Raw genomic sequence first — 24,208 nt, forward strand, 5'->3', positions numbered from 1 at the left:
ATCAGCCATTCTCACGACAGCCATCAGCCAGACCAAGTTCACAGAAATAAAACATTTCTGACACCCCTGCAACCCACAAGCTGCCAAGGATCCCGTGGAATCCCTTTAATCACTGTTAGCCTTTGTATACTGTGGGATGAAGTATTTCATTCCCTAAAATCACCATGACCAGCATGACTTTACACATGCCAACAGTTTTCACAAATTAAAGATTTCTCCCCATCCTATAGGCCTCAATGTCTTCACCATGATGAATGGGATTCTGCCGGAGGCTCAAGATCTTTGGAAGGAAATTTTAAAAAATATGTTTTTAAAAAATCACCATGTTGTGTAATTTATAGAACCAGATTTCAGCTACAGAGCAAAAAAGGAAAAAATTTAAAGACATTCACAGATTGTAACAGAAGCTATGTTTTCACATAGATTCATAAGCAAAGTAATTCTCTGGTCCTGGCATGCCAGATGGCTATTATGTCTAATTTAAATATTAACCACAATTCTATGCCCAAGTAAGGGACTCAGCAATGAAATACACACACTTTTTGTAACTTAAAAGTCCTGTGCAAAAAGAGCAGCTTTTACTCATAATCCTATGCTTGTTTATTGTCGTTGTTTAGTCGTTTAGTCGTGTCCGACTCTTCGTGACCCCATGGACCAGAGCATGCCAGGCCCTCCTATCTTCCACTGCCTCCCGGAGTTGCTTGTTCATAGTCAGCCTAATTTGCAACATTGATGTAAAGTTCCTCTAGGAAGCCTAAGGTGGCATTTATGGCTCTTCTCCTCCCTCCTTTATCTTTCCAACTACTCTATGAGGTAGATCCCAGTATACTCCATATCTCAAGTTCCAGATAGTTAGTACAGCACTCTAACAACTATCCCATATTTCCATTTGCATGAGAGTCAATGGAGAGTCTTAAATAATTGTTCTCCACCACACATCCCATTGCCTGAGTGCAAGATATTCTTTTGACAAACTCTGAAGTCAATTATGGCATTCCTCAAGGAATTCGTAAGCTCCATCTGCACCACCCCACAAAGGTACATTTTATCTTCATATTTGAATACCCACAATCTCTTTTGCTTTCTATTGTTTTATCCCATCGACCCTCTCTTATAAGTTTTTACTTGTGCATATGGCACCTGTGACCAATAGGATATTTGTGGATGCTTACCAACCCTATTTCTCAACAGATTTCCCACACAAACCAAATATATTGAAATTGATCTGAAACACATAAGAGGTTTAATGCAAATGGCCACCCTTAACCTATGAAGGATAAACTCAGCTGCAGATTAACAAAATATGAACAAATTAACCTGCATTGCTGGCACCCACAAAGTATTTTATTCCACTTTGTTTGACACAAAGTAAGTAAAAAGCCACACACACCAGAGGAAATAAAACCATCACTCATCCCACCAACAGATCCTATTCAGCTCTGAAGCAGCCAAGTAAATCTATACTAAATACAGGGAGAGAGGGTATTGAGGCACAGAGTGGTGGGCCTAGAGTATATCATACCACTTCTGCCAAGATATAAATTACTGTTGGGTGACAGGTCATCTCATCCTCTCCATCAGCAACCTTAGTTGTGCAAAAGCAGACTTTTGCAGAAGACTGGAGTTCACTCACCTGCTAGCATCCAATGCCATTGGCAAGACTGAGAAGGGCTGATGGAAGTGGAAGGCCACCAGTTGCCCACCCCTGGACAAAAGTATTGCATTTGACTACTTTCTTGACTTTTATCCTTATTATTATATATTTTGCACTTCTTATTTTAAAATAAGTATGACATAATAAAAGTCTTCTAAATAAATAAAATGACCTAATTGGCTTGCGCTATTTCAGACCTAATTGGCTTGTGCTATTTCAGTAAAATCTCTCACAGATATGGAGGCAGTGACAGATTTTACTTTCCTGGGCTCCATGATCACTGCAGATGGTGACAGCAGCCATGAAATTAAAAGATGCCTGCTTCTTGGGAGGAAAGTGATAACAAACCTCAACAGCATCTTAAAAAGCAGAGATATCACCTTGCTAACAAAAGTCCGAATATTCAAAGCTATGGTTTTTCCAGTAGCAATGTATGAAAGTGAGGGCTGGACCATAAAGAAGGCTGACCATCGAAGAACTGATGCTTTTGAACTGTGGTGTTGGAAGAGGTTCTTGAGAGTCCCCTCGACTGCAAGGAGAACAAACCTATTCGTTCTAAAGGAAATCAACCCTGAGTGCTCATTGGAAGGACAGATCCTGAAGCTGAGGCTCCAATACTTAGGCCATCTCATGAGAAGAGAAGATTCTCTGGAAAAGACCCTGATTTTAGGAAATTGTGAGGGCAAGAGGAGAAGGGGACGACAGAGGACAAGATGGTTGGACAGTGTCACTGAAGCTACCAGCATGAATTTGACCAAACTCTGGGAGGCAGTGGAAGACAGGAGGGCCTGGCATGCTCTGGTCCATGGGGTCATGAAGAGTCGGACACGACTTAACGACTAAACAACAACAACATTTCAGACCAGGACCAAACTGATTCAATGATCTGTATTCTGCACAGCTATCAGTCATGCAGGAGCAATGTTGTACACAGCTATCACAATGTGTGTATTTATTGATACATATGGAAAAGAGACAAATTATGAGAATTCTGATTGCTAGACTGTGTATTAGAGAGTACAATGGTAAATACTGAGTATCAAGCAGGAAAAGCATTTTTCCACTTGTCTGACTGCAGATCCGACTCACTGAGGCTTGAAATCTCATTTGCAAAAGAGGCAAAGTTCAGATGAAGAAAACTCCAGGAAAGGTATTCAGGGAAGTCACTTTCCCCTCTGGCATATAAGCATATGCATTTCCAGGATACGCCATGTAAGTAATTACCCATACATATATGACTTTTTAGAATAACTACATAAAATGTGGTCACTGTTTTATTTAAATTCCAGTGCAAATTCCAGTGTAGTATTCTGGATAGAGTAACAGACTAGGACTCAGGAGACCTGGTATCAATTCACAGTTCTGTCATGGAAATGTAATCCGGGGAGACAATAGTAAAACTTGAAACCTCTATTAGAATCGCTGTAAGTCATTTGCTATGTGATGGTACACAACACACATGCCAGTGTGCTAAAGCACAACCAGAGTAGACTCTATGAATCAAAGGAACTTACAGAAGAGTTGGCTGACTAGATTCCCACTGATTCAATAGGCCTACTCTAGTTGCAAAATTCTACTGAATTTCAGACACTCAGTGACACTCAAATTTCTCCCCATCTTTTTGTAAATCACCAACACATCTTTAGACAAATACGTTCCTTATTTGATGAACACAAGGCAACCTCCAAGGGTCTGTCTAGCCCAGAATTCAATAGGTGGCCAACCAGATACCAAAGGGAAGCCTGTAAGCAGGACACAAGAGTGAAAGATTATCCCATTTGTGTTCCTAATTTATTTATTTCCTGAAAATATTTTACCCCACCTTTCTCCTTAAAAGGACCCAAGGCAGCTTACAACAATTAAAAGACAATATTGAAAAGCTAAAAATAGTAAGTATATGAATGTTTTAAAAGGAATGTAATAAGAATTATATTAAAAAAGGTAAAGAAAAGCCATACTAAAAGCGCATTTAAAATCAATAGAGCACAACAATCCATTTAAAAAAAAACCCTCTCAGGCCACCAATCACTAAGGAAAAGCCTGCCTGGAGAAAAGATCTTTGCCTGTTTGCAGAAAGAAAGATGAAGTCAACCCAGCTGGAGTTTCAAAGTCCTCTCTTATGTTCCACCAAGTGTCCCTGTGGGAGTGGTGGGACTGAGAGAAAGGTCTCCCCTGATTATCCTAAGTGACTGGAATACAGGTGCATGTGGTCTCTGATGCTAGTGACTGGATATAGACATCATAATTAACAGCATTTAATAGCTTTATCCTCTATGAATTTGCATTATTGTCTTAAAACCACCTGTGCTGGTGACTATCACCACAACATAATGAACTTTCTTTCCTTTCACATAGCTACGCAAATGGTGTAATTTTTGTATATAAACTGTCCCCCTTTAAGAAGTCACCATACACAGTGAATCATATCACTTGGTATGATGATTTCTTAACTTAAGGCCATTCACCTCCAAATATTACACAGTTTGTGTTAGGCAAGCACAACTTTTAGATTAGACATCCTTCAGTCTCAAGAGAGTATGGTAACGTGCTCTGTATGGAGGACTTGGAACAGCGTCTAGTGTGGCTGAGAAGGCCAATTCGAGAGTGACAATCCCTTCCACACTGAAGACAAATCCAATCTGTCCCCTGTCCAGCTCCCTGATTTTGCTGCTTTCAGGACTGCCTCTTTGCCTCGGCCTGCTGGACAAGGGTCTCTTCACATTGGGAGAGGCCGTGATGCAATGCCTGCCTCCAGGCTGAATGCTCAGAGGTTAGGGTTTCCCATCTGTTCAGGTCCATTCCTAAGGCCTTGAGATCCTGCTTGCAGATATCCTTGTATCGCAACTGTGGTCCCCTCTGGGGCACTTTCCCTGCACTAATTCTCCATACAGGAGATCTTTTGGAATTCTCACGACATTCTCACGGCAAGTATAACTAGGTAAGAGGATTTGGGCCACTGTTTATATTTTGTGTACTTATTCTGTTGAGAGTCCATGTTAGAATGACTACTTAGTGAGATTTAAGAAAGAGAATTTCAGGATTCTTAGGCAGAGCTAGGTGTGAGTATATTCTGATTGGTCTGGAAGGCTTTAAATCCCAATTGGCTGAATATTTTACTACAAACTGGGCCTCCCCAGATGCTGCTTAATTTCCATTGCCAGAAATCCCAACCATCATGGACAGTGGTCAGAAAGAAAAGCCGACACTATCTACAGACCCAGGTCCAGTGGGGTTTGTAGTGAATTTAAATCTTTTGTGCCTTTAAACACAATGTAACTTGTAATGAGTTTAGTTATGACACTAGAGAGGAAGGCATTGAGCTACATGAGAGAGGCTAGGACAATGAAAAGATGTTAGGCATACAATTAAACTTGGCTAGAATATTGGCTCAAGGGACAAGGCTAGAAAGACCAGCAGTTTCCCAAAGTGGCAGAGAGTGTAACCAGGAATTTTTATATATATGTGCTCCAACTGGTGAGTGGGTCATTGGCTGGGGAGGTAGGGAAGGTTTATCCCCTTCTCTAATGGATACTACTTCACAGAAAAAGTATTTGCTGCTAACATCTTTTTCACAGAAAATACTTTTCTGTGAAGTAGTATCCATTAGAGAAGGGGATAAACCTTCCCTGCTTCCCCAGCCAGTGACCCACTCACCGGTTAGAGCACACTTGTCTCCTCCTCCTTTTCAGCTGTTCAACCAGTCTTTGGCAGGAGAACAGGTTTGCCTGTCTGTCTCCTTGTTTGAGTGGGTAGTCAGTCAAGGAGGTGGGGCAGGGAAGCCTGTGTTACATACAGCACTGATGTTACCTGTCTGTCATGGGTTTGGAGGGAAAGTTCCATCCTATGGGGAGTGGAAGGCGGGACATCAGGAGGAGGGGCTGTACTGTATAAATATGTGATGCGTGTGTGGTGTAAAGGAGAGATGCTGAGAGACGCTGGGATGTGAAGAAGCAGCAGCTGGGAAGAAGAAGCTGTTGTGGGAGTCTGTGTGTCAGACAGGGTACTTCTGTGTGTCAGAGTACCAACCTGATAGGTTCAGGTGTCTGTTGGTTAGCCAGAACTGATAGGTTCAGGGTCTGTGCTTCAAGTTAAGGGTTCTGGGTGAACCAAACTGTATGCTTGTATGAGTGAGAATAAGCCACGTTACTTTATCCTATTCACCTGATTGTTTATTTTTCCCTGTGTGTATTTAAATAAACCTTATTCTTTTTATTGTTTAAAAATCCATCCCTGGTCTGTGTGACTTCTTATAGGGAATGGTTGGTGGCAGCTTAGTGTAACTGTGTGACATATCCCAGTAGGTCTGGGTTTGTCACATTGATTGGTGTCCAGCGTGTGGGATACGACTGGTCCAGTTGTCCAGTGGTCCAGAAAAGCCTTGGCAAGTGTGCCCAGAGCAAGGGGGGTCTAGTCAGGGACAGTCTGAGGCGCGTAGGTAATCTTCTAGGTGTACCTCACGGGGAGGTGCACTAGTGGAAGAACGTGCCAACTGGGGAGACTTAGATTAAGGTGCTCTGAGGCAGCCTAGTTTTGGCGGGAAAAAGCTGAGGCAAAACTGCGTAGCAACAGTGAGCTAGCTTGCCAGCTGAGAGGCCCAGCAGAGGGGGGTAGGCTCTGACTCGATACTGTTGCAAGTTAGTGCTGAAGAACAGCAGCAATCTCTAGGGAGAGCTGGTTCTGAGGCAAAAAGGAAAAAAGTGGTCGTTTTATTTTGAGGCTTGACTTTTAAAGCAGCCTGTTCTGAGGGGGGATTATGCCCTTGACTCGAAGCCAGATGGCCGAAATGAGTGAAGTGAAAGACCCCCAGATTGACCAAGGTTCTGAGGATGAATTTGGCTCAGTGCAGGGTGACAGCACAGTAGAGCAGAACCCAGAACTTAGAAAATTGCTCATAGCCCAACAGCATGAACTGAGGATGAGGCAATTTGAAATGGAGGAAAGGGAAAGAGAAGAAAGGGAAAGGGAGAAACAGCGGCAATTTGAATTAGAGAGAGAGAGAATGGAGAGGGAGGAAAGATTAGAGAGAGAGAAAATTGCTCTGGAAAAAGAAAGGATGGCGTATGAGTTAAGAAAATTGGAAATGATGAACCAGAACAATAATAACAATAGGGATTCTGAGGGAGGCCAATTGTCTAAGGCTGACCTGAAGAAATTCCCTGTGTACCACAAGGGAGATTGTCCTGAGGTGTTCTTTTCCTTAGTGGAAAGAGCGTTTGTGGACTTCTCAGTGAGGGAAACTGAGAAGATGACCATCATGCGATCTTTAATCAGTGGTAGCCTGGCTGAGGTTTATGCCGAGATGCCTGAGGAACTGATGAAAGATTTTGCAGAGTTTAAAAAACTGGTGTTTGCCAGACATGGGATAAATGCAGAGCAGCTGAGACAAAGATTCAGGTCCCTCACCAAGAAGCCAGAGCAGACTTTTACCCAAGTGGGGGCCCAATTGGTGAGGCTGCTTGAGAAATGGCTATCGCAGGAGGGAACAGAGACCTATGAGCAGCTTGAAGACTTGATAGCACTGGAACAGTTCTATTCAGTCCTGCATGGGGAATTGAAATTCCAGGTGAGGGAAAGGAAACCGAGGTCTGTGGCAGCAGCCGCAGAGATCGCAGATTTTATTTCCCAAATAAGAAAGCCCTTGGGTGAGGGGAAATCTGTAGGTAAACCCAAAGAAACCTACAGCAAGTACTCTCAGGGACCAGGGAAAAGCCAGCAAGGGGGAGGGGCCCATGGTGAAGGGAAGCCCTCAGACATGAAACTAAGACCTCAGATTTTGGAGGGAAAACCAAAACAAGATGAGAGAGAATCAAAATACACCAGAAAATGTTATTTCTGTCAGGGAAAGGGTCATCTAATCTCAGAGTGTGAGAAATTAAAGCAGCTAAAAGGAATGGTGCCTCAGAATGCTAGTGGGACCAAGCCAAAAGCTGTGTTCTGTGTCCAGAAGGAGCAAAGCTCATTGTCACTGAGGGAGCCTGTTGCCATGGCTACTCAGTCTGGGACAGCTACCTCTGCTGATCAGGCTGAGGAAAATGGTCCTCTTGTGGAGGTAAAGCGCTGCTTGCTGATAAAAACAGATTCTCAGTTGTTTGAGACAGCAGGGGTGGACGTAGGAATACTTGACCGTCAGTATAGGGGGCTGCGGGACACTTGTTCCCAGGTAACCCTGTGCCATCCAGATATTATTCCTAGGGAGTTTATAATCCCAAACGAGAGCATAAAGGTGGCAGGGATTGAGGGGCAGGTAATCTCTCTGCCCGTAGCAGAGGTACCTGTCAACTTTCAAGGCTGGAGGGGAGTGTGGCGGCTAGCGATTTCATCGACTCTGCCAGCAGCCGTGCTCGTGGGAAATGACCTGGCTGAACATGTGAAACGGGTGCTAGTGATTACACGCTCACAAGCCACCACAGGGACAGTTCAGGGGGGTAATGATGAGCCAGAGACGGAAGCAGAGGGGAGTTCAGAAGCTGTGGTGGAAACCTTAACCACAGACAGCAGATTTGGACAGGAGCAAAAGGCAGACGCCACTCTCCAAAAGTGTTTTGAACAGGTGACTGACGCCCAGCTAACACCTGAAACCCCAGTGAGATTTCTGGAGAAAAGGGGGATTTTATATAGAGAGACCCTGAGAAACATCTCAAAAGGGGGAGATGGGATCAGAAGTCAGCTAGTGGTACCTGAAAAGTATCGCCCCATGATCTTACAAAGGGGTCACTCTGACATGTTTGCTGCGCACTTAGGAGTGAACAAAACACAGCAGAGAATCACACAGAATTTCTACTGGCCTGACATAGGGAAGCAGATCAGGGAGTTCTGTAAACAATGTGATGTGTGTCAAAGGCAGGGGAATAACCGCGACAGGACCAAAGCAAAGTTGTGCCCTTTGCCTGTGATTGACACTCCGTTCAAATGCATAGGGGTGGATATTGTGGGACCTTTGCCCAAGGCCACAAAGAGGGGGAACAGGTTCATTCTAACAATTGTGGACCATGCCACAAGGTATCCTGAAGCCATACCCTTGACTAACATTGAAACTAACACAGTGGCCGATGCTTTGGTGGGGTATATGTCCAGGATGGGATTTGCCTCAGAGATAATCACAGATTTGGGCGCATCGTTCACATCAAAGCTCATGAAACGCTTATGGCAAATCTGTGGAATTAAGCACAAGGAAACCACTGCCTATCATCCGGAAAGTAATGGGTTAACTGAGAAGTTCAATGGGACTCTAATGCGCATGATTAGGGCTTACTTGGCAGAGAATCCAAACAATTGGGACCAGAAGCTGCAATCCCTTTTGTTTGCTTATCGATCAGTGCCACAAGCCAGTACCGGGTTCAGTCCATTTGAACTTTTATTCGGGAGAAAGGTGAAAGGGCCCCTTGATTTGATCAAACAAAATTGGGAGCAGATCACCCAGGATGACCCACAAGACGTTGTGACATACATAGACACCTTGATGAATGACCTAAGGAGAAATTTAGAGCTGGCAGCAGAAAACCTGCAAGCTCAGAAGGTCAGACAGAAAACATGGTATGACCACAAAGCTAGAGAGAGGCACTTTGACCCAGGGGAGGAAGTGCTTTGGCTTAGGCCCTGCAGAGAGAATAAACTGCAGCTCAAATGGGCAGGACCATATAGGATCATTTCCAAGATGTCAGACCTGAACTACCTAATAGAGCAGGAGGAGAACCAAGCAAGGAGGGTGGTTCATGTGAATGCCCTAAAACCCTACTACAGAGGGGAACAGAGGGTTCTATTTGCTATAAAAGCAGCTGAGAGTGAGGAAGCTGAATTACCCTTCTGGGAGGGTAGAGGGGAAGTAAAATACAACCCAGAGGAGGTAAAGATCAGTCCTGCACTCACCCAAGACCAGCAGCAAGAACTAAAAATGCTGCTTAGTAAATATCAACAGGTGTTTTCCAACAAGCCGGGGATAGTGAAGGGAGTGATGCATCGGATCCACACAGGGGATGCACCCCCGCAGGCAGTATCCCCATACCGAGTAACGGGACCCTATAGGGACAAGGTGCGGAAGGAGCTGGACGAGATGCTGAGGGAGAACATAATCGTCCCCTCTTCTAGTCCTTGGTCCTCTCCGATAGTCCTTGTGGACAAGCCTGATGGGAGCATTAGGTTTTGTGTTGATTACAGGAAATTAAACCGTGTAACCACTCCTGATGCCTACCCAATGCCCAGGCTAGACAACCTGATTGAAACCATAGGGGGTTGTCGGTTCATTTCATCATTGGACCTGGTAAAGGGATATTGGCAATTAAGAATTGATCCCAGGGATCAAGAAAAGACTGCCTTTTGCAGCCCTTTTGGTCTCTATGAGTTTCGAGTCCTGAGCTTTGGTCTCAGAAATGCACCAGCCACATTCCAAAGGCTGATGGACCAGACCTTGGCAGGGCTCAGTGACTTTACAGTGGCCTACATTGACGACATAGGGATCTTCAGTAATACCTGGGAAGATCACCTGATACACCTGGAGTTAGTGCTGCAGAGGTTAAGTGCAGCAGGGCTCACAGTAAAGGCCAGCAAGTGTCAGCTGGGTAGCCCAGAAATAAAATACTTGGGTCACATGGTAGGGGGAGGAATGATAAAACCCCTGGAGGCCAAAATAGAAGCAGTTCGTGATTGGCCCAGACCCAACACCAAGAAAAAGGTCAAATCATTTCTTGGGTTGGTGGGCTACTACAGAAAGTTCATCCCGAGGTTTAGCGAGATTGCGGCTCCGCTGACCGATCTGACGAGGAAGAAGACTGATGACAGCATCCCGTGGACCAGCGACTGTGAGGCGGCGTTCCAGAGGTTGAAGGAGGCGTTAATCAACTATCCTGTCCTGCGTGCTCCAGACTTCGACCGGGAGTTCATCATCTACACCGATGCGTCTAACAGCGGCGTAGGAGCAGTTCTGTGCCAGGAGGATGAGAATGGTGACCAGCATCCAGTGTCCTACCTGAGTAGGAAACTTCAAAAAGGTGAGAGACATTTGGCAACCGTGGAGAAGGAGTGTTTGGCTATAGTCTACGCGATCCAGAAGGCCAAGCCTTACATCTGGGGAAGACATTTTATTCTGTGTACTGACCATTCACCATTGCAATGGTTAAAGACAATGAAAACCCACAATAGCAAACTTATGAGGTGGGCTTTAAACCTACAGGACTATGACTTTGAAGTGAAGGTGGTCAGAGGGTCAGTGAACTGCGTTGCTGACGCCTTATCAAGAAGACCTGAAGAATGAAGACGGCGAAAGAAACATGGACTATGTGTATATAATGATGACAAAAGGTTAAATGTACCTGTTTTTCTGAATTTGGTTTGTATGAATAAAGGTAAATTGATGTAATGTATATGTTAAATGTTTAAATGCCTATTTGCTATGGTTTAACTTAGAATGTAAGTATGAGTAAGTATAATATGGTATGTATAACTGTTGTTGTGTGTCTTATACAGGTTGTTTTTTTGGTGAAAAGCACCTTAGCTTTCCCCCTACAAAACAACTTATAAAGAGGGGAGGTGTTACATACAGCACTGATGTTACCTGTCTGTCATGGGTTTGGAGGGAAAGTTCCATCCTATGGGGAGTGGAAGGCGGGACATCAGGAGGAGGGGCTGTACTGTATAAATATGTGATGCGTGTGTGGTGTAAAGGAGAGATGCTGAGAGACGCTGGGATGTGAAGAAGCAGCAGCTGGGAAGAAGAAGCTGTTGTGGGAGTCTGTGTGTCAGACAGGGTACTTCTGTGTGTCAGAGTACCAACCTGATAGGTTCAGGTGTCTGTTGGTTAGCCAGAACTGATAGGTTCAGGGTCTGTGCTTCAAGTTAAGGGTTCTGGGTGAACCAAACTGTATGCTTGTATGAGTGAGAATAAGCCACGTTACTTTATCCTATTCACCTGATTGTTTATTTTTCCCTGTGTGTATTTAAATAAACCTTATTCTTTTTATTGTTTAAAAATCCATCCCTGGTCTGTGTGACTTCTTATAGGGAATGGTTGGTGGCAGCTTAGTGTAACTGTGTGACATATCCCAGTAGGTCTGGGTTTGTCACAGCCTGCACTCCTGCCGGAGACTGGTCAAACAGCTGAAGGGGAGAAGAGGAGCATGCACTGGCTGGTTAGTGGGAGAGCCAGCCGGGGATGTGGGGGAAGGCAACATGTAGCATCTATGGTGCGTATGAACCGGAATAAATCTTTGAACTGAGATCCATGTCCATCTCTAGTATCCATTAATAAAATACTGTTAAGAGTTTATTGTTGACTGGTTTAACTCATGTCTAAGCCTCAAGTGTCAGTTTGCCGAAAGATAATATACGTGTGGCAGTGGAGATCAGTCAAATTAGGGCTGCCTGGAAAATAGTGGCAAAAAGTTCCATAGGCTTGGGGAAATTATTCATTTGTTTTTCATGTCTACATGAATGGAACCAAGGAAAATGGTTACCCCCAAAACAGGTGAAGTATTTCTGTTTGTCCGGAACCTTCTGCCATTCAACATGTACCTGCTGTTCTAGAAGTCTCACAGCTGTGAATAACTAGTTCCTTTATTTAAATATCCAACACCAGGAAGCTCATGCAATTAGACTGCTTTTTAAGAACACTTCACACATTACTTTTTCTAACAAGGTAGGAAGGAAATGGGCACACCTTAACTTCTGGTGTGAGTTGCCACCTGTCCATCCCATGAACTAAACCTGGATTGAAATATTCCTTTTCCCCGTTCCTTCAAACACAGAGCAGGCACAAAGAGGTTCCAGAATTTATGTCAATGAAGGATGTTCCCGGACCCACAAAATAGATTTAGTAAGGTCTCTCCATTTTACTGAATATCTTCTGTCCAAAGAAAGGAGAAAAGAAGGAGGATGCAAGCCTTCTCTGAATTGGCTGACCAGGCCCATAGTACTTGAAGCTGACTCATTCAAATATAAAACTCAAAAACCAGCAAACAAACCATTTTGTTTTTTAAAAAAAGCTTTTCCATTTTAAAGTATCTTCCATTTTCCAGTTTCTTTTCCATTTTAAAGCATTTCTTTATAGCCTTGCTACAAAACACAAGTCGATTTGCAACTGTTTCCGTCAAAATAACAAAACATATTTTGTGTTGAAGCAATCTTATCCACCAAGGAGACAAATGCTTCCAACGCAGGTAATCCTGCCCTTATGGCTCTCTGATTTATTGGTGCAACCTAAGTTAACAGCCAGAACAGTTTCAGTTCCTGTGAGGTTTCCCATGTCTTCTGCATTAACTCATGTGTTAGTACGTGGCCACCTATCTAACACATTTCCAGACACCTGCAGGCCTGCCCAGCTGTGCAAATTGCTTCGCAATCAACCTGCCAAGGCAGGCGGAAGGAGAACTCATATCTCAAGACCACTAGATTTTCATCAATCCTTTCTTTTATAAGGTGGCCACAATTCTGCTTACTTGGCTTGCTTTAAGGTTTGAGCACAGCCTTACCAGACATTCTGAGAGGATTTGCAAGTCTGCCGTGCAAAGGGGAAATTGGCAGTTACACCTATTGTCTATTGTGGTCAATTTATTTATAAAATCATGTCTAGACTACCTTGGGGCTTTCAAAATGGCCTCGAGGTGGTTTAGAACTCTGAACGGCCAGTTAAAACCAAATTACAAAATGGAAAAAGCATTCAGCAGCAGATACAAATTAAGATTACTCCATGGCCAGGCAGAATAATGTCTTTTTTTTAAGTGTGGGAATTTGAGGAAGAAGTTCAAAATTGCACACAGCTGATTGTGCAGGAGGACCCCAAACACAGTAGGGTTGGTTTCCAAATTCAGGTTAGGACCATTAAGCCAGGAACTAAAATTATTTAAAGGCATTAGATAAAAGGTAAAGGTTCCCCTTGACAATTTTTGTCCAGTCGTGTTCGACTCTAGAGGGCGGTGCTCATCCCCATTTCCAAGCCATAGAGCCAGCGTTTTGTCTGAAGACAATCTTCTGTGGTCACATGGCCAGTGCGACTTAGACACGGAATGCTGTTACCTTCCCACCGAGGTGGTCCCTATTGATCTACTTGCATTTGCATGCTTTCGAACCGCTAGGTTGGGACAAGCGATGGGCTCTCACTCTGTCATGTGGATTCGATCTTACAACTGCTGGTCTTCTGACCCTGCAGCACAGGCTTCTGCGGTTTAGCCCACAGCACCACCACGTCCCTATTTAAAGGCATTACTGAGTCTTAACCAATGAATTAAAAAAACATCAGTGAAGAACAGGTCAATTGAATCTCCCATGGGAAGGTGTTGGCCTTCTATGTTGACACTCCCAGACTCTGGAATTCCCTGTCGTGGGAGGCCAGGGTGGTCATATCTTTGCTGTCCTTCCACCAACAGACTAAGAACTTCCCTTTCAAGCAGGCCTTTTCTTAGCGATCGGCAGCTTGTGAGGAGTTTTTAAATGGATTCTTGTGCCTCTTTGCTTTTAGATGTGTTTTAATATTGACTTCATTTTCCATTTTTTATATACTGCTTGTTTAATTTTTGTTTATTATTTGTATATTTACTGTTTCTTGCTTTTAAATATTGTCTTTTTAATGTTGTCATCTGCCTTGGGTCCTTTTTGAGGAGAAAAGCACAGTAATAAAAATATTTTAAATATATAAATGTCGATAAATAATTGGGATAGCATAACTGAAAAGCACAGTTCCTTTTATGGGCATAATAATTCACATAATTATTTTATTCATAGGGAAACAAAGAGCAGAAACAAAGTTAGTTCTTATAAAACTAGGTGGATCATTTTATTGGTTTAATTCATATCATCAGCAGGAGATGGCTCTACCTTACTAGAGATGGGCATGAACCACTGGTTTGGCAGTTCGCGCCGGTTCGTTTTTTGGACAAACAGGTGTTTGGCACTTCACAGCCCAGCCTCCTCAGTGGCAGCATTCTGGTTTCCCTGCCCTGCCTCCTCTGTGCATTGCTTCTGAATGGGAGCCCTCTGAAAAAGGTGCGGCTGGGAAGCACCAAACACCAGTTTGGCTGACAGTCCACATTGCGGAATTCTGGGTTCTTCAATTTAAGTGGCACACAGCGAGACAGCAAGAGCCTTGTTACTGTGGATCTGTTCAAGCACCTGTAATAGGCACAGTTCAAAGAAACTTGGTTAAATGCCTTTCTAAGAATAAGAAGCTCTGGAGAGAATGTTTCTGTATCTTTCAATAATCCACTATGTGTGCAAGTTAAGGAGATCTTGAAGAGAAGAAATAAAAATTCTTGTTTCATTCATGCAAGTCTGGAAAATGCCTTATAGAGCCATCCTGCCCAGACAGCAAAAATCAACAAGAATAAAGAATTAGCGAAGATCATGAATATCAGTAGTCAGACAAACATCAAAAGCAGTCACAGAAACTGTAGAGGAGCAAACTCCAATGGCTCACTGGACATGGGTTTGACTTGAGTCCCACCAATATGGAGGAATGAATGTGACTCATTCAGCTTTTTTGAACCAGAATGTGAAAGGTACAAGAAAAGAAGTTCATGAGATATGGCCTCACACTGTAAACATGATAATGCAGTTCTCTGCCCATTCTCCTGCAGACTCCCAACTCATTCTCCTGCAGACTCCCAACTCAGCCACCAGTGCCAGGAGGACAGCGATTGTACAAAGAACCCAAGACAGAGGCAGCCCAGGTTTTACATTCCATGAAGTCCAGTTTTTAATCTGTACTATAAAATGTGAAGAGTATCCAGACTCAGAAGCTTAAAGTCAAAAGAATTAATAAATGGACCAATAACCTATTCATTGTGTGAGCTGATTAGACTAAGAGTCAGGGTCACCATCCTGAGGAACACATGTGACAATTCTGCCCCACCCCTTTGCTACTTTGCCTAATAGACCAGACCGTTGGGTGGCATCTCAGGATGACTTATTTTTCCTGTCATAGATCATCCTGACAACCAAGTATCGTAAATAACAGTAGCAGCATTTCTCTCATTTATATATCCTGATATGCCCACCACCTTACAATTCAGAGAAATTGAACCGAAATCTTCCCAGCACCAATGCTTCTTCATCGTTTTAGAGAAAAGTAAGATGTAGGACCCAGTGTTGCTCAAATCTGTATAAATTATTAAAGAGTGAAGGGGATGCTGAACAAAATTTACAGATGATACCAAAATGAGAGAGGATGCTAAACCTCAGAAGACAGAATCAGGATTCAACATGAACTTAACAGATGGGGACAATGTCCTCTTAACAGAAAGGGGACAAAACAAGCAATGGGCAAAATCCTGTTGCATAAACTTATGCCAGCATAAACCAGATAACAAACCCCAGTCAGGCTGCTAAAGGGTAAAGGGATCACATAACCCCTCTGTTACAGCAACTCCACTGGCTGCCGATCAGTTTCTGGGTACAATTTAAAGTACTGATTTTAACCTATAAAGCCCTGAATGGCCTGTATCCAAGCTATTTTGAAGACTGTGTCTTTGATCATGAGCTGGGTTAAGTGTTAAGATCATCAGGAGAGGCCTTTCTCTCAGTCCTGCCACCCTCACAGGTGCATCTGATGGGAAAACTGGAGACAGCCTTCTCTGTTGCTGCATCCAGACTTTGGAACTACTTGTGTTTTCCATTTTCGTGTTCTCCATTTCTCAGAGTGACTTTTAAAAAAAAAATTGTGTGCTTATTGATTTTTGCCTTAATATTTCCTCTTGATTGATGTAAGATGCCTCCTTATTCATAATTTTTAAATATTGTCTTTTAATTGTGTTAACCACCATTATATACTCATTGTTTTTAATTTTTAAATATTGTCTTTCATTGTTATAAGCTGCCTTGGATCCTTTTCAAGGAGAAAGGTGAGGTAAAAATGTTTTTAAATAAATAAATCTGTTAATGGAAATAATTTAAACTAATTTAAAGCTTTCTTTCTCCCCCCCCCTTATAAATATACAACATTCTGAATCAATAAATGGACAAATAACTTATTTGGCTCTCTTTTGGCTCTGTGGCTCTCTTTTGCACTAGTCAAGCCTGTGGGAGCTTCAGGATGAATCGGGAAGTTTTAACAGTAAAAATTAACCACCAAATTGCCACCGCCAGAATCGGGACCTCCAGGGAGAAATGTAAAGTCCTATATACAGGCTACGAAATCCAGCTGTATAAATACAGATAGCTGTAACTGGCTTGGCAGTAGTACATGTGAAAAAGATCTAGGAGTTGTAGACCAGAAGTGCAACATCAGTCAGCAGTCAATTGTTGTTTAGTCATTTAGTCATGTCCAACTCTTCGTGACCCCATGGACCAGAGCAAGATGATGTCTCTGCTTTTTAAGATGTGGTCGAGGTTTGTCATCGCTTTCCTCCCAAGAAGCAGGCATCTTTTAATTTTGGGGCTGCTGTCACCATCTGCAATGATCATGGAGCCCAAGAAAATGAAATATGTCACTGCCTCCATATCTTCTCCTTCTATTTGCCAGGAGGTGATGGGACCAGTGGCCATGATCTTAGTTTTTTTGATGTTGAGTTTCAGACCATTTTTTGCACTCTTCTCTTTCACCCTCATTACAAGGTTCCTTAATTCCACCTCACTTTCTGTCATCAGCGTAGTATCATCTGCATACCGGAGGTTGTTGATATTTCTTCTGGCAATCTTAATTCCAGTTTGGGATTCCTCCAGTCCGGCCCTTCGCATGATGTATTCTGCATATAAGTTAAATAAGCATGGAGACAATATACAGCCTTGTCATACTCCTTTCCCGGTTTTGAACCAATCAGTTGTTCCATATCCATTCTAACTGTTGCTTCCTGTCCCATGTATAGGTTTCTCAGGAGGTAGATAAGGTGTCCAGGCACTCCCATTCCTTTAAGGACTTGCCATAGTTTGCTGTAGTCCACACAGTAAAAGGCTTTTGCATAGTCATTGAAGAAGAAGTAGATGTTTTTCTGGAACTCTCTGGCTTTCTCCATAATCCAGAGCATGTTAGCAATTTGGTCTTGCGTTCTTCTGCCCCTTTGAAATCCAGCTTGTACTTCTGGGAGTTCTCGGTCCACATACTGCTGAAGCCTACCTTGTAGGATTTTGAGCATAACCTTGCTAGCGTGGGAAATGAGTGCAATTGTACAGTAGATGGAGCATTCTTTGGCACTGCCCTTCTTTGGGATTGGGATGTAGACTGATCTTTTCCAGTTCTCTGGCCACTGTTGAGTTTTCCAAACTTGCTGGCATATTGAATGTAGCACTTTAGCAGCGTCATTTTTTACGATTTTAAATCGTTCCACGGGAATTCGATCACCTCCACTGGCCTTGTGGTTGATAAGCTTTCTAAGGCCCACTTGTCTTCACTTTCCAGGATGTCTGGCTCAAGGTCAGCAACCACACTATCTGGGTTGTCCGAGATATCCAAATCTTTCTGGTATAATTCCTCTGTGTATTCTTGCCACCTCTTTTTTACGTCTTCTGCTTCTGTAAGGTCCCTCCCATTTTTGTCCTTTATCATGTTCATCTTTGCACAAAATGTTCCTTTAATATCTCTGATTTTCTTGAACAGATCTCTGGTCTTTCCTTTTCTATTATTTTCCTCTATTTCTATGCATTGTTCATGTAAGAAAGCCCTCTTGTCTCTCCTTGCTATTCTTTGGAAGTCTGCATTCAGTTTTCTGTAGCTTTCCCTATCTCCCTTGCATTTTATTTCCCTTCTCTTCTCTGCTATTTGTAAGGCCTCATTGGACAGCCACTTGGCTTTCTTGCATTTCCTTTTCTTTGGGATGGTTTTTGTTGCTGCCTCCTGGACAATGTTATGAGCCTCTATCCAAAGTTCTTCAGGCACTCTGTCCACCAAATCAAGTTCCTTAAATCTGTTCTTCACTTCCACTGTGTATTCATAAGGGATTTGGTTTAGATTATACCTGAGTAGCCCAATGGTTTTTCCTACTCTCTTCAGTTTAAGCTTGAATTTTGCTATGAGAAGCTGATGATCAGAGCCACAATCAGCTCCAGGTCTTGTTTTTGCTGACTGTATAAAGCTTCTCCACCTTTGGCTGCAGAGAATATAATCAATCTGATTTCGGTATTGCCCATCTGGTGATTTCCATGTGTAGAGTTGCCTCTTGTGTTGTTGGAAAAGAGTGTTTTTGATGACCAGCTTGTTTTCTTGACAAAACTCTATTAGACTTTGCCCTACTTCATTTTGAACTCCAAGGCCAAACTTTCTTGTTGTTCCTTTTATCTCTTGACTCCCTACTTTAGCATTCCAATCCCCTATAATGAGAAGAACATCTTTCATTGGTGTCAGTTCTAGAAGGTGTTGTAAGTCTTCATAGAATTGGACAATTTCAGTCTCTTCAACATTGCTGGTTGGTGCATAAATGTGGATTATTGTGATGTTGAAAGGTCTGCCTTGGATTCATACTGAAATCATTCTATCGTTTTTGAGATTATATCCCGTTACAGCTTTTCCCACTCTTTTGTTGACTATGAGGGCTACTCCATTTCTTCTATGGGCTTCTTGCCCACAATAGTAGATATGATAATCATCTGAATTGAATTCACCCATTCCTGTCCATTTTAGTTCACTGACGCCCAGGATGACAATGTTTATTCTTGCCGTCTCCTGTGTGACCGCATCCAGCTTACCAAGGTTCATAGATCTTACATTTCAGGTTCCCATGCAGTATTTTTCTTTGCAGCATCAGATTTTCCTTTCACTTCCAGGCACGTCCACAGCTGAGCGTCCTTTTGGCTTTGGCCCAACCACTTCATTAGCTCTGGAGCTACTTGTACTTGTCCTCCGCTCTTCCTCAGTAGAATGTTGGATGCCTTTCGACCTGAGGGGCCCATCTTCCAGCGTCATATCTTTTAGCCTTTTGTTTCTGATCATGGGGCATTCTTGGCAAAGATACTGGAGTGGCATTGCCAGTTCCTGCTCCAGGTTTATTGCATTTATTTGGAACTCTCCACTATGACTTGTCCATCTTGGGTGTCCCTGCACGGCATAGTCCATAGCTTCTCTGAGTTACTCAAGCCCCTTCACCACAACAAGGCAGCAATCCATGAAGGGGCAGCAGTCAATAGTCAACAACAAAAAAACTAAATGCACTATTAGGCTGCATCAACAGAAGTATGTTGCTAAGATCTAAGGGGGCATTCTGTTCTGCTTTTATTAGACTTCAATTTATTATGCCTGGTTCTAAACAAAAAATGTTTAAAAGCTGTATGGTCCTTGTACACCATCTGAAAAGAAGGATAAGTGCTATTATTAGACCACTAAAATATCACAAACAGAAACTGGCTTGCAACTCTATAACAGTCTTCATCTGTCTGAGTATTACAGTTGGGGATGGTACAAAAGAAATGTAAAGGTTCCAATATTCATGGCCAGATGAGTGGGTTAGCTTTCTCTGTTTAACACAAGTTGTGGCTGGAGAATCAGCTCAGAGGTTGTAGGTTTCAGATTTCATCTCATCTCAGACAGTGTGGATTAAAATATCTCTCCCCAAACTGTCACATTTATGTGTATCTCTGTGCCCAGCCAAAAAAAAACAAACAAACAAAAAAAAAACCCCAGGTGTTTTGATATAAGATGGGACATTGCTGAATGACTAGCAATTCTTTATCTAACATGTTTGAGAGGGGCATTCTAATTCTGTTCTGAATCACTGAAGCAGAGGTAGTCAGCCTGTGGCATTCCAGGTGATGAACTGCAACTCTCATTATCCCTAACCATTGGTTAAGCTAGCTAAGGCTGATGGAAGGTACACTCCTGTAACATCTAATGGGCTACCAGTTGCCCACCCTTGTCTTGAAGGATGACTGACATGTTTAAGAACAGAATCAATGAGAACGAATGAACATAAATAGAAAATGCTGCTATTTGTTCAGGATTATCTCACAGATATCAATAAGAAGAAATGTCATTCCCCAAATATTTGTGCTGACAAAAATCTGTTCATGTGAATTTAGGCAAACAGTAACTAAAATTGGTGTAAGCACATGGCTGAACTGAAAAGTCCTTGAAGTACATGCCTTGTCACAATACTTTCAAGGCAGGAGTCAGCTATCTTCTTGACTTCTGGATTTCATAGTTGCATGCTACAGAAATCAATTAAGAAGTTGTCACATTTACCTTAAATTGTTTACTCATGAAAAACAAGATTTTGGAAAGTTGAAAACAGCAGCATCTTAACTCTTCCTGCTACAGCCCCCTATCACTAATGTCCACCACCTGTTCTGCTCTGATAACAAAGCAGAGGGTGGGTGGGCAGGCTCTGGAATACTGGAAAGAAATGAGTATGTATAGCTCTCAGCCAGAGGTGGTCCTCGCATTAGTCAGAATGAGGTCCCTGCCTCCATTGGTGGAGTATGAGCTAACCAGGATATGATGCGACCCCATTTTATGTGGCTCTCCAGCTGCAACAAATGCCATCACAAGAAAGTACTTTGCACCACAGAGTTGGAGAGCCAAATCAGGTGTCTCCCAGCTGTAGACTTTGCACAGCCAGAGAATAGATAGCAAGACTTTTTGGAGCTGTAGTAGAGACCCTTCTGGCAGAAAGGGACATGATTCTTTGTTCTTCTAACTTCACCACCTGAGATGACCAGAGCCTGCCCTCTCTTCAGGAGAGAACCAAAGATTATAGAAAACAGGAGTGATCCTATCACAAGAGCAATTCCCCTATTACAGTATATCTCTTTATCCCAATGTCATGTCATGTCATGTATGTATGTGTGTGTGTGTGTGTGTGTAATATACCACCCAATTAGTGAATTCACACTACTCAACACATATCTAAGCAAGAATGATAACCAACGGTTTTCTATTACATTTGAATAGTGGAAACTGCAGCTTAATCCTTGCTTTCAAAGCAGAAGATCATTGGAATGTGTATGTTCCCAGTTCCAGAATTTATTATAGGAATTGTCCCAGGGGTGGTGAACTTTTGGCTCTTCAGATATTATGCATTAACTCCTGAATCCTCAGTCTGTTTTGCAAATGATACAGGACTGTGGGAGCTGTAGTCCAAGACATCTGAAGCACCAACATTTCACCACCCCAGGGCTGAAAAGGAATTCAGGAAAAGTGGCACACAGCACAGAATGTATCTCTTATAAAGACAAAGAAGAAATCTATTTGTAGGTGATCATAGGACAAACGAAGGCTAATTGCCTTAGAGAAAGAACAAAGGAGTCGACAACGGGTGTCCGAGCCAACGGAGACTAAAGGCAACACACTGACACCTCTTTTATTTACTTAGCATGATTACACAGTATGTTGTTAGAATTCAGATAGGATACTAGTTACCTAATCGCAACTAGGATTGGCTGAAATAACTCTTTGATCTTATGCTCTACCTCTAAGTGAAAGGGCAGAATAAAGGGTTACTCCACCTGCTGGCAGCTGCCTCTTCCTGCCAGAAGTGTATGCACATCACTGGAACAGAACACAGCTACAACCTTTAAGTTGAAGTTTTCCACATCTAGTCATCCTTAAGATTTAGTTTATGCATCGCTAACCAACTGTGCCAGAAGCAGTGCAAGGGAAATACATGACTTGTACTCTTGTCTTGTATTGATACGCTAAGATACACCACCAGATTCTCACCAACACATGTAAACTCTTTGTGGTCAGTCTTCTTCTGGTCAGCCTAATATAAGATTTTACCTCCTGTATACTGGCCTTCATTATATTTTACTTCTAGTCTTGCTTCACTCTACTCTTGACTCCACTGGAGCTGGGGCATCAATTTATTTTATTTATTTATTTATTTGATTTTTACCCCGCCCCTCTAGACCATGTCTACTCGGGGCGGCTTACAAAATAAAACAGTATAAAACAGTATAAAAATATATAAAATCATAAAATTACAAATTTCAATTTAAAACAATTAATTTAAAGAGAGGATTACCAAGATGGAAGAGCCAAAAAGAGAGAGAGAGAGAGAGAGAGAGAGAGAGAGAGAAAGACTTAATTGACTGGAGGGAAGGCCTTCTTGAATAACCTTTAACTGGGTTTTAAAAACACCCAGCGAGGGTGCCAGCTGAATTTCTGTTGGGAGGGCATTCCACAGCAGAATTCATACCCACCAGAACAAATCTCTTTTCCTATCTGTCACTCTCTATCTCTCACTCTCTGTCTCTCTTTCTTGCTTTCTCTTGTTCTCTCTCATTCTGTCTTGTGCTATCTCTCTGTCTCTCTCTCTCTCTCTCTCTCTCTCTCTCTCTCTCTCACACACACACACACACACACACACACACGCACCATATTTTTCTGTGTACAAGACTATACAGTGGGGTCTTGACTTGAGAACTTAATCCGTATTGGAAGGCGGTTCTCAAGTCAAAAAGTCTGTAAGTCAAGTCTCCATTGACCTACAGTGCATTGAAAACCGATTAATCCCGTAACAGGCCGTTTTTGTTCCATTTTGGTTTTTTTCTGGTCTGTAATTCAAATCTCAGTCTGCAAGTCAAACCTAAATTTTGCGGCCAGAGAAGTCTGTAACTCAAAAAGTCTGTAAGTCAAGCCGTCTGTAAGTCAAGGGTCCACTGTATTTTTGTCTAAAATCTTTAAAATAAAAATTGATGGTTGTCTTATACACGGAAGTAAGCTGAGGACAGAACAAAAATAAGTGGAAGGGAAAGCAGGGATCAAAGTGATCCTACACTTTCCCCTACACTTGCTAAGTCCCACTTAGATTTCTTACTGTTGGGTTAGAAAAGTGGGGGGGGGCGTCTTATACATGGGGGTGTCTTATACACGGGGAAAATACAGTACATTGCAATGCCATTCAACAATAGACAAAAATATTACTTTAAACTTGTATTTATGGGCATGTACCTGTGAATGTAGTAGTGTTAGTAATCTCTGTACTGACAGTAGAAACAGTGGAACCATCTTCCCTCACTGCTTTCAGAATATACTTCTCAATTACACCTTTGACCTCAGCTGGTTTGTCCCAGGTAACCTCAACGCTGTAACCATTTATACCGTGAACTCCTGAGGGTGTTGGCACATTTTGTGGAACTGTGAAAGGATAAGAAAGAAACAGAGAAAACAGCAGTCCTAAGAAGACTATTGCCCCATTCTTCACTTTTAATAGTTGCAGTAAATCAGATTCACCATTAGCATAAATACAATTTATTAGAGTTGTAACTTTCCAGCATTGATTTAATATGACTGCACATCTTGAGCCATTCAGTTTTAGCTATATTTCAAAACCATCAGAACTCCATCTACATAACGTTCTTCTTTGCCTAGTTCAGGTTTTTGAGAAACATTTAATGTACCAAATGTGTTGAAACATGTCTCATAAAGGAAGGGGGTGGACTGTAGATGTTCATATAATGTCCATGTAATATGTTGGCAGGTAGGAACAAACAATTACACAATTATACACAAGCATTTGATACTTCATTGACAAGAAGCCACAAAACTTTTTATAAAATGAAGTCCAATTAAAATATAAGTAGTTTTTAATTTTAAAAAAATGCACAGAATAAGGATATCATAATAAGGTGATACTTGAGATTTTGCAAGCCTTTAGACTCATAACTCTTGTCTTGGATCAGTTCTAAGAACAAGTGCTGCTGCTGCTT

The 24,208-nt window shown here is 42.4% G+C and overlaps 1 protein-coding gene across 1 annotated transcript in view; it reads right to left on the bottom strand.

Moving 5' to 3' along the window:
- USH2A (usherin) overlaps nucleotides 1-24,208 on the bottom strand; it is a 559,229-nt gene that overhangs the window by 379,188 nt on the left and 155,833 nt on the right. The window contains exon 28 of the mRNA XM_078392221.1: nucleotides 23,451-23,636. Within this exon, the coding sequence (XP_078248347.1) occupies nucleotides 23,451-23,636 (186 nt within the window). The remainder of the gene's footprint in view (nucleotides 1-23,450; nucleotides 23,637-24,208) is intronic.

Source organism: Pogona vitticeps, chromosome 1 (assembly GCF_051106095.1).
Source record: "Pogona vitticeps strain Pit_001003342236 chromosome 1, PviZW2.1, whole genome shotgun sequence".
Classification (NCBI taxonomy): domain Eukaryota; kingdom Metazoa; phylum Chordata; class Lepidosauria; order Squamata; family Agamidae; genus Pogona; species Pogona vitticeps.